Here is a 16270-nt window from a genome sequence, read left to right as displayed (position 1 = left end):
TCTTCTAGTGGTGCTCCTCTAGTTGCCTTCTCTTGTGGTTCCTCCCTGGTGGTACTCTTCTAGTGGTTCTTCCCTTTTTGATGGTGCTATTCCAGAGGCTGCTTCCCATGGTTCCCCTGTGGTAATACTCTTCCAGTGACTGCCTCCTGTGATATTCTTTGATTTTTTCCTATTCGTTTATGTACAAATGTTACTTTTATGTCCTATCGTGCTTTAATTGTGGTTACCTCATGTTTGGTCATTCCTGGTGGTTCCTTCTCTTATAATTTTCTTCTGGTGGCTGCTTCCTGTGGCCCCTCTTGTGGTGCTCTTCCAGAAGCTGCCTTCAGTGGTCCTATTGCTTTTCTGATGTCTGCCTCGTGTGGTTTCTCTTGATGTTTTCCTATCATGCGGTCCATAACTTGCAGGCTTTCCAGAACACCCTTTCTGCTCCTGAAATAGATTCTTAATATGACAAATTCCAGAGACTGCTGTCGAGTTCAGCTACTTTTCTTACTGTGATCTCCATTCTTTTCCTTAGGGACTTGCTTGTGCGATTGGAATCTGTGCAGTCAATCACTTTGATGAGACCCTAACAAAGCTGGAGGAATTCCACAAATCTGATGTATTAAAGAAGAACATGATGATATTCAGTCTCTTCAAGGTAAATATACAGTGGTACCTTGGATTACGAGCATAATCTGTTCCAGGAGCATGCTCGTAATCCAAAATGCTCGTTTATCAAAGCGAGTTTCCCCATAGGAAATAATGGAAACTTGCTTTGATACGTTCCCACCCACCCCCCGAGGCCAGGGTGCTGCTCCCCCCCACTCGCAAAGTCCCCCCCCCCCGGCGTGATCCGGCACCCCCCATGAGAACAGGCACCCCCCGCCCGACCAACTTTAACTCACCCCCCCTTTGGCACCGGCACGCAGCCCACAAGTGCCGGTGCCGGTGCCACTTGAAGATCTTCTTCCCAGTCTCTGCCGGCTTTGAGCATGCATCTGCGCATGCTCAAGCCCTTCTAATTCTCCCTTTCACCGAGATTCTTGGCGAGAGGGAGAATTAGAAGGGCTTGAGCATGCGCAGATGCATGCTCAAAGTCGGCAGAGACTGGGAAGAAGATCTTCAAGCGGCACCGGCACTTGTGGGCTGCGTGCCGGTGCCAAAGGGGGGGTGAGTTAAAGTTGGTCGGATGGGGGGTTCCTGTTCTCATGGGGGGGGGGTGCCGATTCGAGCGGGAAGGGGCCCATTGCGAGCGGCGGGGGGAGTGATGCCGGTTATCGGGGGGTGCTCGCAAATCGAGTCAACACTCGGTTTGCGAGACACATTTTGCGAGAATGTTTTGCTCATCTTGCAAAACACTCGCAAACCGGGTTACCCGCAAACCGAGGTTTGACTGTATCCTTCACGGGGGGGCCTTTCAGTTAGTACATTAACCATTGTGGAATTTCTATGTACCATGACTACTACTATCTCCAGCCAGCCAGCTAAATCCAATGCATGATCCATACATTCCAACACATGTTGCCACAAAATGACTGAGAGAATTATTTGAACTTCTAACTTCCACTCACCCTAAAATTAGAGAGTGTCGGTTTCAAAGTTGGTGGCCGAAATATTAACAACCTGTGCTATGCAGATGATACAACACTCATCACTAACAGCAAAGAAGAAATGTTGAATCTACTGAGAAAAGTCAAAGCCGAAATTCATAACATGGGATTAGAAGTGAACATAACAAGACGAAGATCATCAATACAAAAAAATGATGAAGATTTTGAGCTTGAAGGTGATAGAATAGAAGTTGTAAAGGATTTCAATCTCCTGGGCTCTTTTGTAAACAGAGAAGCAGCTAGCAGGGAAGAAATACTCCGCAGAATAGCACTTGGTCACTCTCCAATGAAGACTCTCAACAATAACTCTCCAAATGAAGATCAGACTTGTCCACACACTCATTTTCTCTGTGGTCAATTACAGATACGAAAGCTGTACGCTACGAAAACAAGACAGAAAGAAAATTGACTCATTTGAGCTTTGGTGCTGGAGAAGAATTTTATGTGTTCCGTGGACTGCCAGAAGAACTAACAAATCAATTCTGGAAGAGATCAAACTGGCTATGTCACTCGAATCCCAAATGATGAAGTTATGACTGTCTTATTCTGGTCACACCATCAGAAGAGAGAGATCACTGGAGAAGGACATCATATTTGGGAAGATAAAAGGAACCAGACGAAGAGGGTGACCTGCAATCAGATGGCTGGACACGTTGAAATCAACCATGGGGATGACGCTGGAGGACGTTTTTCAGACTAGCACAAAACCGATTTCTTTTTAGACCCGCAATTCATCAAGTCACTAGGACTCGAGCATGAGTCGATGGCATCTAACAACAACCACTACTACTATTTATCATTTCTATAGCACTGAAAAGTGTACACAGTGCTGTACATTTAATATGTACTAGAGAGTCCCTTCTCAGAAGAGCTTACATTCTAATTTGGAGAATCAGGAGTTTTTTGCAAAGAATGATAGGATGAACTTAGGTAATATTATGGTGAGCGGAAGTTAGGAGTTCAAATAATTCAGCCATTTTGTGCCAACTTTTGTTGACATGTATTTAGCTGGCTGGCTGGAGATAGCATGGCTGCAGCATCACACTCCCAGGAGCTAGAGGAGAAGAGGCCAGTCTATAAGAGCAAACTTGAGGAGTTAGGAAGAGAGGGAAAAATACACTGACAGTTATGACTGGTTGTGATTGTTGCAAAAGCCAAAGGAAGCAATCTGCTAGATAAGAAAAGGCAGGTTCAGGGTTTACCCTCGTTAGTTTTTACGACTGCTGATTTCAATTGCATTTTGCATGACAGGAACCATGATGTACTTTGATACAATGACCTATACTGTAACAGAAAATAGGAAATCACACTTTGGCACCCAATAGGAATTGCTGTAAACCCTAAGAATAAAGCGTATTGAAACTGTAAGTGATCTATGAGAGGGTGCTGAATGACCCGGATATAGTTCGATCAATGGTCTGAAACAATGTCCAAAACATAGAATTTCCTTTCTGCAAATTGGCACTTAAGGAAATAAGATAACCCTCTTTTCAGCTACAGAACTTAACTTTACAACACCCTTTTGTAAGTTCCTGGTAGAGAATGACACGGGGACAAATTTTTCCCCGTCCCCGCAGGAACTCATTTTCCTGTCCCGTCCCCGCGAGTTCTTTTCATGTCCCTGCCTCATTCCTGCAAGCTCCGTCCTCATCTGCACAAGCCTCAAATACTTTAAAATCATAAGTGTTTGAGGCTTATGCAGTTAAGACAGAGCTTACAGGAATGCGACAAGGCCAGTGACAGCAACAAAACTCACAGGGACAGGATGAGAAAATTGAGTTCTTGCGGGAATGGGGTCAAATTTGTCCCTGTGTCATTCTCTAGTTCCTGGCACCTTCCTTAAGCACTCCTGACTCCTGGGAAGGCCAGACTTAACATATAAATGGTGACGTCACTTCACACAGCTCAGAGAGACACCGCTGCTTTTTAATAACATCTTCTGCCAGTTTCATGGGGTTGGGGGTAGAGGATATCTGTAGGGCAGGGGTGTCAAAGTCCCTCCTTGAGGGCCGCAATCCAGTCAGGTTTTCATGATTTCCCCAATGAATATGCATGAGATCTATTTGCATGCACTGTTTTCATCGTATCCTACTAGATCTCATGCATATTCATTGGGGAAATCATGAAAACCTGACTGGATTGTGGCCCTCAAGGAGGGACTTTGACACCCCTGCTGTAGGGTAATAAAAATGATCTGCTGGTGCTTGATGGTGATCATTTTATTCTTCTTTCTGTCAGGATCGGAATGAGAATGAGTTAGAGAAGGTGAAAAGCGCTCTTATCCTGTGTTATGGATATATCGCACTGTTTGCCCAAAAAGAGCTTTTATTGGCCAGGATTGAAGCCGACATCCTTCGGAACATTCTTCAGTATTTCTACACAAAGGTGTGTCGGCACTGGGGGAGAGCATCAGAGTTACCTGTGTTTGTGATAGAGCAGCATGAATCCCTCTCTTATGTAAGCAGTGTGCATTTGACACCAGGAGGGCAGCGGCAGTAGATTGCTCTGAAATAGAAGGCAACCATGAAAGCAAAACTGAACTGGATTAAAATGCTAGAAAAAAACAAAATGACATGAGTGGTAATCTGTACTTAAACACAAAATTGGAAATTTGTTTGTTCCCTGATATAGTCAGAACCTCTCCTGCGCTGGAACTCACTAATATGAGAATTAAGTATAGTGCATTAGATGCTGTCAGATCCTGAAATAATGCCCAAACACCTGCCTTAGATACAGAGAAGGACAGTGTCTCCTGTGCTGTGAGATCCTTCAGTTTAAAAGCATATGACTGATGCAAATAACACATTCCTTTCTGTCCTCCCAGGTTTCTAACATGCTGTATTTTACTTTTTATTGTTCAGGTTCTGGGAATAAAGGTAGAAACCAAGGTACAGTCCAAAGACTTCAAGCTAAGCTCCTAATTATGCTCTTTCAATCCTCTTTTCTGTCCTTGCTTTTCCAAATAAATCAAAGAGCAGTGAGGAAGCCCGGAGGGTCTCTATTGAGCCTGTTGACCCTTGGACTCAGGCGGGAACAGTATACGAGCTGCTCTGGAGTGGATGTTGTGATTTGAACACTGGGATAAACTAGGAAATGGAGTTAACCTCCTACCTCTGAAAGCGTTAATCATTGGCCCTCAAATAGCACAAGCCACGTTGGGCGTTCATATCCTGGAACCCAGAGCCACGTAATGTTTGATTGGGGATGTCTTTTAAAATGCTATTTTAACATTTTCAGACAATACATCTACAGCATGATCAAACAAAACTTAGAAACTGGTTCAATACCTGATTACTGGAAATCAGCAATTATCTATCCAAAAATTAAAGATCATAAAGCCCCCACATCTGACTGCTCCAATTACCGTCCAATATCTAACCTCTCATTCATGGCAAAACTCACAGAAAAAATAATATTTAATCAGCTCAATGACTTCATTGAGAAAACAAATGTCCTTTACCCAAATCAAACAGGCTTCCGGAAGCAATATTCTACCGAACATGCATTAATAGGGCTTACTACCTCCATTCTCAACCTCCTGGACCAGAGAACAACCACACTACTAGTCTCTCTCGACCTTTCAGCCACATTCGACACAGATGACCACCAACTTCTAATCAATTGGAATAACTGACACAGCTTTAGACTGGTTTATATCCTTCTTCTCTGGCCGTTCATCCAAAGTGCACACTAACCTAACAACTTCAGAATCGATCAAATTAGAATATCTATCTCCCCTGCTTCTTAATATCATCAGCTCTCCTCTTCTTATAATTGCCCAATCAATTGGTTTTACTGTATTCAGTTATGCTGATGATATTCAGCTAATCCACCCAATAATCCCAAATGACCCTCGGGATATTCTAAATATTAATAACAAATTATAAGTAAGAACATAAGAATTGCCGCTGCTGGGTCAGACCAGTGGTCTATCATGCCTCTGCAGTCCGCTCACGCGGCGGCCCTTAGGTCAAAGACCAGTGCTCTAACTGAGACTAGCCTTACCTGCGTACGTTCTGGTTCAGCAGGAACTTGTTTAACTTTGTCTTGAATCCCTGGAGGGTGTTTTCCCCTATAACAGCCTCCGGAAGAGCATTCCAGCTTTCTACCACTCTCTGGTGATCACTAAATGACTAACTACAAACATGCTTTTTCTTAACCCAGACAAATAAGAACATAAGAATTGCCTCTGCTGGGTCAGACCAGTGGTCCATCATGCCCAGCAGTGCGCTTCCGCGGCAGCCCCCAGGTCAAGGACCTGAGCCCTAAATGAGCCTTACCTGCGTACGTTCTAGTCTAGCAGGAACTTGTCTAGCTTTGTCTTAAATCCTGGGAGGGTGTTTTCCTCTACGACAGCCTCCAGAAGAGTGTTGCAGTTTTCCACCATTCTCTGGTTGAAAAAGAACTTCCCTACGTTTGTACGGAATCTATCCCCTTTTAATTTTAGAGAGTGCCCTCTCGTTCTCCCTACCTTGAAGAGGGTGAACAACCTGTCTTTATCTACTAAGTCTATTCCCTTCATTATCTTGAACATTTCAATTATGTTCCCTCTCAGTCTCCTCTTTTCAAGGGAGAAGAGGCCCAGTTTCTCTAATCTCTCGCTGTACAACTCCTTCAGCCCCTTAACTATTTTAGTCGCTCTTCTCTGGACCTTTTCGAGTAGTACCATGTCCTTCTTCAAGTACGGCGACCAGTGCTGGACGCAGTATCCCAGGTGGGGTCGCACCATGGCCCGGGACAACGGCATGATAACCTTTTCCTATCTGTTCGTGATCCCCTTCTTAATCATTCCAAGCATTCTGTTCGCCCTTTTCGCCATTGCCATGCATTGTGTGGACGGCTTCATCGACTTGTCGACCAGTACTCCCAAGTCTCTTTCCTGGGGGGTCTCTTCAAGTACTGCACCAGACATCCTGTATTCATGTACAAGATTTTTGTTACCGACATGCATCACCTTACACTTATCCACATTAAACTTCATTTGCCATGTCGCAGCCCATTTCTCAAGCATGTTTATGTCCTGTTGCAGGTCTTCGCAATTCTCCTGCGTCTTCACTACTCTGAATAACTTCGTATTGTCTGCAAATTTAATCACCTCGCTTGTCGTTCCAATTTCCAGGTCGTTTATAAATATGTTGAAGAGCACAGGCCCAAGCACCGAACCCTGTGGCACTCCACTTGTGACACTTTTCCAGTCCAAGTATTGTCTATTTACCCCCACTCTCTGTTTTCTATCCGCCAACCAATTTTTGATCCACATGAGTATTTCACCCTCAATCCCATGGCTCACAATTTTTCAAAGTCATTCATGTGGGACCTTGACAAACGCCTTCTGAAAATCCAGATATACAATGTCGATTGGGTCACCTTTGTCTATTTGCATGTAAATTCCCTCGAAGAAGTGCAGCAAGTTTGTCAAGCAAGATCTTCCTTTGCTGAAGCCGTGCTGGCTGGTCCTGATTAGATTGTGTCCATCAAGGTGGTCAACGATGTGGTCCTTTATCAGCGCCTCTACCATCTTTCCCTGTACCGAGGTCAGACTCACCGGCCTGATGTTTCCCGGATCTCCCCTTGAACCTTTCTTGAAGATTGGCATAACATTCACCACTTTCCAGTCTTCCGCAATCCTTCCCGATTTGATTGACAGATTGGTTATTAGTTGAAGCAGTTCAGCTATAACCCTTTTCAGTTCCTTGATTACCCTCAGATGGATGCCATCCTGTCCAGAGGATTTGTCATTTTTAAGCCTGTCAATCTGCCTGCATACCTCTTCTAGACTGACCGTCAACCCAGTCAGTTTCCTGTCTTCGTTTCCTAGGTATAGCCTGTCAGCTTCCGGTATGTTGCGTATATCCTCTTCTGTAAACAGAGACACAAAAAACGTGTTCAGTTTGTCGGTGATGGCTTTGTCCTCTTTTGTCCCTTTATTCCATGGTCATCCAGCGGCCCCACTGCTTCCTTCACAGGTCGTTTCCCCTTAATGTATCGAAAGAACAGCTTGAAGTTTTCTCCTCCTTGGCAATTTTTCCTCGTAGTCCCTTTTGGCCCCTCTTTTGCCTTATGGCACCTGCGTTGATGTTGCTTGTGCTTTTCCAAGTTTTCGTCCGCTTTTGACCTTTTCCATACTTAAAAAGAAATCTTCTTGTCTCTGATCGCTTCATTCACCGTTACAATGTTACATAGTTTGGCATCATCGGCAAACAATGTACAGTGAGCCACGCCAGTTCCTTGTTTTTTTTCCTCTTGGATCATTTGTTGCTACGCGGTATATATAGATTTTGTGCCTCGGTGACATAGAAACATAGAAAGTGACGGCAGAAAAGGGCCAAGGCCCATCAAGTCTGCCCACTCTATTGACCCACCCCCTTAGCTACCCTTTGAGAGATCGCACTCTGATGACCCATCCCCTCTTAGAGATCCGACATGAGCATCCCATCTGTTCTTAAAATCTGGCACGCTGCTGGCCTCGATCACCTGTACCGGAAGCTCATTCCAATTGTCAACCACTCTTTCGGTGAAGAAGTACTTCCTGGTGTTGCCATGAAACTTCCCGCCCTTTATTTTCAGCAGATGCCCCCTTGTGGCCGAGGGTCCTCTAAGAAAGAAAATATCATCTTCTACCTCGATGCGACCAGTGATATACTTAAACGTCTCAATCATGTCTCCCCTCTCTCTACGTTCTTCGAGAGAGTATAGCCGCAATTTGTTCAGCCTTTCTTCGTACGAGAGATCCTTGAGCCCCGAGACCAACCTGGTGGCCATTCGCTGAACCGACTCAACTCTCAGCACATCTTTACGGTAATGTGGCCTCCAGAATTGTACGCAGTACTCCAGATGAGGCCTCACCATGGTTCTGTACAATGGCATTATGACGTCAGGTTTCCGATTAACAAAGCTTCTCCGGATACAACCCAGCATTTGCCTTGCTTTGGATGAAGCCTTCTCCACTTGATTGGCAGTTTTCATATCTTCACTAATGATCACCCCCAGATCCCGTTCTGCTGTAGTCCTTGCCAAGGTCTCTCCATTCAGTGTGTACGTTCTGCACGGAGTATTGTTGCCAAGGTGCATGACCTTGCATTTTTTAGCGTTGAAGCTCAGCTGCCAGGTCAAGGACCAATGTTCCAGTAAAAGCAGGTCCTGTCTCGCAAATTGCTGTTACTTACAATGTTACATAGTTTGGCGTCATCGGCGAACAATGTACAGTGAGCCACGCCAGTTCCTTGTTCTTTTTCCTCTTGGATCATTTGTTGCTACGCGGTATATATAGATTTTGTGCCTCGTTGACATAAAAACATAGAAAGTGATGGCAGAAAAGGGCCAAAGCCCATCAAGTAACATAGTAGATGACGGCAGATAAAGACCCAAATGGTTCATCCAGTCTGCCCAACCTGATTCAATTTAAATATTTTTTTTTTTTTTTTTCTTCTTAGTTATTTCTGGGCAAGAATCCAAAGCTTTACCCAGTACTGTGCTTGGGTTCCAACTGCCAAAATCTCTGTTAAGACTTACTCCAGCCCATCTACACCCTCACAGCCATTGAAGCCCTCCCCTGCCCATCCTCCACCAAACGGCCATACACAGACACAGACCGTGCAAGTCTGCCCAGTAACTGGCCTAGTTCAATATTTAATATTATTTTCTGATTCTAAATCTTCTGTGTTCATCCCACGCTTCTTTGAACTCAGTCACAGTTTTACTCTCCACCACCTCTCTCGGGAGCGCATTCCAGGCATCCACTACCCTCTCCGTAAAGTAGAATTTCCTAACATTGCCCCTGAATCTACCACCCCTCAACCTCAAATTATGTCCTCTGGTTTTACCATTTTCCTTTTTCTGGAAAAGATTTTGTTCTACGTTAATACCCTTCAAGTATTTGAACGTCTGAATCATATCTCCCCTGTCTCTCCTTTCCTCTAGGGTATACATATTCAGGGCTTCCAGTCTCTCCTCATACGTCTTCTGGCGCAAGCCTCCTATCATTTTCGTCGCCCTCCTCTGGACCGCCTCAAGTCTTCTTACGTCTTTCGCCAGATACGGTCTCCAAAACTGAACACAATACTCCAAGTGGGGCCTCACCAATGACCTGTACAGGGGCATCAACACCTTCTTCCTTCTACTGACTACGCCTTTCTTTATACAGCCCAGCATCCTTCTGGCAGCAGCCACTGCCTTGTCAAACTGTTTTTTCGCCTTTAGATCTTCGGACACTATAACCCCAAGGTCCCTCTCCCCGTCTGTGCATATCAGCTTCTCTCCTCCCAGCATATACGGTTCCTTACTATTATTAATCCCCAAATGCATTTCTTTGCATTGAATTTTAGTTGCCAGGCATTAGACCATTCCTCTAACTTTTGCAGATCCTTTTTCATATTTTCCACTCCCTCTTCAGTGTCTACTCTGTTACAAATCTTGGTATCATCTGCAAAAAGGCACATTTTTCCTTCTAACCCTTCAGCAATGTCACTCACAAACATATTGAACAGGATTGGCCCCAGCACCGAACCCTGAGGGACTCCACTAGTCACCTTTCCTTCCTTTGAGCGACTTCCATTAACCACCACCCTCTGGCGTCTGTCCGACAGCCAGTTTCTGACCCAATTCACCACTTTGGGTCCTAACTTCAGCCCTTCAAGTTTGTTCAACAGCCTCCTATGAGGAACTGTATCAAAGGCTTTGCTGAAATCCAAATAAATTACATCTAGCATATGTCCTCGATCCAGCTCTCTGGTCACCCAATAAAAAAATTAACTTTCTTTCCTATTATAAATTATATTTCCCCCCTAATCCAATTTGTATCTTCTTGTCTAATGTCTTCCCCCTGGCTTTTAATAGTCTTAACATTGTACACTGCTTAGACAATTTATTTAAAGCAGTAATCAAATTTTAAAGAACACTTGAAACTATTCTAGTGCAATAGGTGTGTCATTCTGGAAAGTATGGTATTCCCCCCATGCTCACGAGCCGTGCAGAAGGAATCCATTACATAAGAACATAAGAACACAAGCAGTGCCTCTGCTGGGTCAGATCAGAGGTCCATCATGCCCAGCAGCCTGCTCACGTGGCGGCCCATCAGGTCCGGGACCTGCATATTAATCCTCTATCTATACCCTTCAATCCCCTTTTCCTTCAGGAAAACATCTAATCCTTTCTTGAAACCCAGTACCATACTCTGTCCTACCACACCCTATGGAAGCGCATTCCAGGTGTCCACCACCCTCTGAGTGAAGAAGAACTTCCTAGCATTGGTTCTGAATCTGTCCCCTTTTAATTTATCTGAATGCCCTCTCATTCTTGTAGTCTTCGAAGGTTTGAAGAATCTGTCCCTCTCCACTTTCTCTATGCCCTTCATGATCTTGTAAGTCTCATGTCCCCTCTAAGCCTCCGCTTTTCCAGGGAAAAGAGCCACAGTTTCTCCAATCTTTCATCAGAGGAAAGGTTTTCCATACCTTTTATCAATCTCATCGCTCTTTTCTGAACCCTCTCGAGTATCGCCATATCCTTCTTAAGGTACGGCGATCAATATTGGACGCAGTACTCCAGATGCAGGCGCACCATTGCCCGATACAATGGCAAGATAACTTCCTTTGTTCTGGTTGTAATACCTTTCTTGATGATACCTAGCATTCTGTTCGCCTTCTTAGAGGCTACTGCGCACTGGGCTGACGGTTTCATTGTCTTGTCTACCAGTACCCCTAAGTCCTTTTCTAGGCTACTTTCACCCATTACCAGCCCTCCCATATGTGTAGTTGTACCTCGGGTTTCTGTTTCCTACATGCAAGACTTTACATTTCTCTACATTGAACTTCATCTGCCATCTCGTCGCCCACTCCCCTAGTTTGTTCAGGTCCCTTTGTAAATCTTCGCAGTCCTCGCCCCATTAAATAGTTTGGTGTCATCTGCAAATTTTATTACTTTGTATTTCATTGAATAGCATTACATTGAATAACAGCAGTCCAAGCACTGACCCCTGCGGAACACCACTCGTGACCCTCCTCCAGTCCGAGTAGTGGCCCTTCACTCCTACCCTCTGCTTCTTACCCGCCAACCAGTTCCTGATCCATCTGTGTACGTCTCCTTCCACCCCATGGTTCTTCAGTTTCCGAAGTAGGCTTTCAAGGGGTACCTTGTCAAAGGCTTTTTGGAAGTCTAAGTATACAATGTCTATGGGGTCCCCTTTGTCCATCTGTTTGTTAATTCCTTCGAAGAAGTGCAATATGTTTGTTAGGCACGATTTTCCCTTGCAGAAGCCATGTTGGCTTGTTTTCATAAGTTTATTCATTTTTTAGATGCTCCTTGATGCGATCTTTTATTAGTGCTTCTGCCATTTTCCCCGGAACCGTGGTCAGACTTACCGGTCTGTAGTTCCCCGTGTCACCTCTTGATCCCTTTTTAAAGATTCACGTAACATTGGCTATCTTCCAATCCTCCGGGATCACGCCTGTATTCAGGGATAGATTACAGACTTGCTGTAGTAGTTCCTCTATTTCCTCCTTTAGTTCTTTCAGTACCCTAGGATGGATTCCGTCCAGGCCCGGTGATTTGTCAGTTTTTAATTTTTCTATCTGCCTGAGTACGTCTTCAAGGCTTACTTCCATGAATGTTACTTTTTCTGTTTGGTCTCCCTTGAAGATTTGTTCAGGTTCCGGTATGTTGGATGTGCCCTCTTTTGTAAATACTGACGAAAAGAACATATTTAGTCTTTCCGCCACTTCTTTCTCCTCCTTCACCACTCCCTTCCTATCTCTGTCATCCAGCGGTCCCACCTCGTCCGTAGCCGACTGCTTCCCCCTAACATATCTGAAGAATGGTTTGAAATTTCGTGCTTCTCTGGCTAGCCTCTTTTCATATTCTCTTTTTGCTTTTCTAACCACAAGGTAACATTCTTTTTGATACTTCCTATGTTCTTTCCAGTTCTCCTTGGGTTTGCCCTTTTTCCATTTCTTGAATGAATTTTTCTTATCACCTATCGCTTTCCTCACTTCTTTAGTTATCCATGCTTGGTCTTTTATTCGGCTCTTTTTGCACCCTTTTCTGAATCTGGGGATATACAGATTTTGCCCCCTTCAGTTTTTCCTTCTGCATGCAAGCCGGAAGGTGTCTTTTGAATCTGCTCTCTCTATTTCTTTATTATTTTCACTATTTTTTGCAGTTTTTGTGGCTATCAGTGCATCAGTGTGGGGGAAAGCTCTGCCTGTTGTGGAAGACAAGCAGACTTGGGTCTGCAGCCATCAGGTTAATCGCTTGGAAGCCTGTTTGGCTAGCCTGCAGAAAACATTGTGGAGCTCAGGGTTCTTATCCCTAGTAACTTAGTTCGCCTACTGAATTGCAGGGGCTAGAGTGCAGGCTGTTGGGTATCCACAGGAGGCTCAGCAGGGCTCTTCAGGGTACCAGCTGCAATTTCTCCTTCCCTCCCCCCTCCTTCACCTGTGCAGTTCTACGGGGATTGAGGATCCGTCCGACTTTGGTCCAACTGGCAGCCTGAAGAGTGTGGCATTTGGAGGACTGACTGGCTGATTGAGGCAGAGATTCTTCTCCCAGATCCAGCTACTTCTTAGAGCTCCTTCAGCACCTTCAGAGCATGTCACAGTAAGTAAGGCCATCAGAGCCTATGGCCAAAATTGGAGAGGTGGGACTGAAAAAACTATTTTTGAAAATTTCTACCACATCCTGTAGGGTGCCTCACCTCTAAAATCCTGTTTTCTGAGATTTTTTTTACTTTTAGTTAAGTAGTTTTTGAGCTGTTTTTTGATGCCAATACACTGCCGCAGCGGCCATCTTGGATTTCCAAATTTTTGTAAAAAAAAGTTCTCCAGATCCTTCAAATCACCTCATTTTGCCTCAGAACTGGCAGGGATGGAGTCTTCAGTCTCTTTTACTCCTAATTCATGCCAGATTTGTGCTGGTTGGATGCCAGAAGAATGCCCTTGCATCAAACTTAGCCTCCCCTTTAGTCTCTAGGGCTGAGGAACTTTTGGGAGAAAATCCCTCCCAGAGCCCCAGAACAGTAGCATGCCTAAGCGTAAGTGCATGTAAGCCCAAGTGACGTATGAAGGAGTTACCTAGTAAAGTTGCCTAGTAAAGTCTTTTTTTCTTGAAAAGGTTAAAAGAAAAAGCAACCAAGATGATAAAGGGGATAGAACTCCTCGTATGAAGAAAGACTGAAGAGGTTATGGCTCTTCAGCTTGGAAAAGAGACGGCTGAGGGGAGATATGATTGAAGTCTACAAAATCCTGAGTGGTGAAGAATGGGTACAGTGGATCGATTTTTTTTTTTTACTGTATCAAGATTTACTAAGACTAGAGGACACTCAATGAAGTTACAGAGCAATACGTTTAAAACCAATAGGAGGAAATATTTTTTCATCCAGAGAATAGTAAAACTCTAGAATGCATTGCCAGAGGATGTGGTAAGAGCGGTTAATGTAGCTGGTTTTAAAAAAGGTTTGGACAAGTTCTTGGAGGAAAAGTCCATAGTCTGCTGTTGAGACAGACATGGAAGGAGCCACTGCTTGCCCTGGATCGGTAGCATGGAATGTTGCTACTCTTTTGGTTTTTGCCAGGTACTAGTGACCTGGATTGGCCACCATGAGGACAGGCCACTGGACTTGAAGGAACATTGGTCTGACCCAGTAAGGCTATTTTTATGTTCCTATATAGCAGTGTATCACAAACTGTGTGCCGCCTGAGATTTCAGGTGTGCCGCAGTACACTGGGGAAGAGGAGAGATGCTAGTGCAAGCTGATTGTCTATAGGATGTGCCTCTCACAAAGAGTGGCATGTCCTGTAAGCAATCTTCCAACGCCAGCACCTCTTCTCTCTGCCAGCCCTTCTCTCCAGCGCAGGTCTTTCTCTCGATGTGATGCCCAGTTGAAGGGCCTTTGCACATGTGCTGATTTCAGTGCGCTTCTGGGTGTCTCGAGCTGAGGACACTAGATTTAATGTGCCCCAGCTCAAAAAAGTTAGCGAGACACTGCTATATAGGGTTATCACCTGCTTTGGTACAAACTGATGGGACAGCAGAGCCCTTAGAAAAGGAGGAGGAGTTGAAAACCTGGAATGGGGAAAATACCCTACTGTCCAGAATGACACACCTGCCTTCTAGAAAAGATATTAGCAAGCTAAGAACCTAATCTCTTTTTACTTCCAGAAAAAAAAAAATACTTTTAATGCTGGAAAGAATTTATAAAAGTGGTTTCAATATATAGCTTTCTAGGTATAGGAGGTTATCTCTCATTTCCCATTTATACCAGTCTTATTTCCTTAAATTTGTGTCCATCCACTCCATTTCCTGTTTTTGGCCATTGGCCATTTACATTATGGATATTTTGACCTGGGCAAAGAAAGTTTGCAAATAGTTGGCATTATGCTGATACATTTTAAAACTGCAAATATGAGTTTGGTATCTTCAAACTAACTACGTGCTTCTTGCCTTTCTTTATATAATAATCTTAAACTTGTTTGATTCTTCTTTCTTTCCTGTTGAAATTTATTTCATTTCTCTATTTTTAATATGAGTGTTTTGAATATTTTGTTATAAATGCAATCCCTGTTTGAAAAGGTCTGTTTCCACAAAGTTGCCTATGGAAAAGTGGGTGGCTGGCAGCAGCTCTGCTCAGCCTCACTAGCAGATGGTCCAGAGCTTATTTGGCTGCTCTAGACCAGAGAAGACAGCTTTGTCAACAGCAGCAAAGTGGTCATATAAATCACTGCTTTTCAAAATAAAGCACAGGCAAGAGCGTTTGCTTAAGACAGTGAAGGACTTTCACGCAAGATTTGATTGACTCAAAGATAGTACAGTGTTCCCCCGCAAATTCGTGAACTCACTAATTCGTGGTATTCTCCGACCGCCTCTTCCTGTACTAAATTCAGACTACACCAATCAGGAGCTGCGAGTCAAAGCAGCTCCTGATTGGCGTAGCCTGACTTTAGCAACAGGAAGAGGTGGTTGGAGCATACCGTGAGGGATTTTGCACCCAGCTGCTCTCTCTTGCCTATAAAAAACATATTTGCAGTTTTTCAAAATTCACGGGGGTTCCTGGAACGGAACCCCTGTGAATTTCGGGGGAGTACTGTACTGCTTCATAACTAAGCACAAGTTGGACCTTTTACTAATAATAGATGAACTGCATTTGCATAGTAACAAATGTTAATAAATCTAGGCCATAGCAGATCTTTGCAGCTGGGCAGACTTCCTAACTCCTGGTAACTTACCTTGAGTTACAAATTGAAAATGTACGAGCCATAAATAATTTATTCTTCCTAAGGGGAGAGTCTTCAGCTGAAGGAAGCCAGATACACCCCAGACAAATTAATATTGAGTGAGAACTCAATCTTTGGTTTTCTTTTCCACCAAATGACTGATCATCAGCTTGACTCCGAGAAAACTAAGAGTCAAGAAGTCTGGTATACTCTTTATTTCTAGGGCTATGGTGCTTTTCCCATTCTCCCTTAGACATTGTGAGTTTAAGAATCCACTTCTTTTAGAGAGCCAGGCCTTCCCATTTCAGGTGTTTTCTCCTTTCTTAATTTAGGTAGGCAGATTCTTGTGGGATGCATTCTTTTTACCTGGATTGGCCACTATTGGAAACAGGATACTGGGCCAGATGGACCGTTGGTCTGATTCAGTATGGCAGCGCTTATGTTCTTTGGGTAACTCTGAACTCATCTTCCATT

General features: G+C 44.1%; 1 protein-coding gene across 5 annotated transcripts in view; it reads left to right on the top strand.

The window, feature by feature from the left end:
- The window catches only part of MROH1 (maestro heat like repeat family member 1), a 411563-nt gene that overhangs the window by 223692 nt on the left and 171601 nt on the right, over positions 1-16270 (top strand). For 4 of the 5 annotated variants that reach the window (XM_033934479.1, XM_033934480.1, XM_033934481.1 and 1 more), the window contains 3 exons: positions 521-643; positions 3834-3980; positions 4457-4483. In XM_033934479.1, the coding sequence (XP_033790370.1) occupies positions 521-643; positions 3834-3980; positions 4457-4483 (297 nt within the window). The remainder of the gene's footprint in view (positions 1-520; positions 644-3833; positions 3981-4456; positions 4484-16270) is intronic. The other variant, XM_033934478.1, reaches the window with a different exon arrangement.

The sequence above is a fragment of the Geotrypetes seraphini genome, chromosome 2 (genome assembly GCF_902459505.1).
Source record: "Geotrypetes seraphini chromosome 2, aGeoSer1.1, whole genome shotgun sequence".
Lineage (NCBI taxonomy): Eukaryota > Metazoa > Chordata > Amphibia > Gymnophiona > Dermophiidae > Geotrypetes > Geotrypetes seraphini.
Note: the sequence above shows the minus strand (reverse complement) of the source record. Positions and strands in the feature narration are given on the sequence as shown.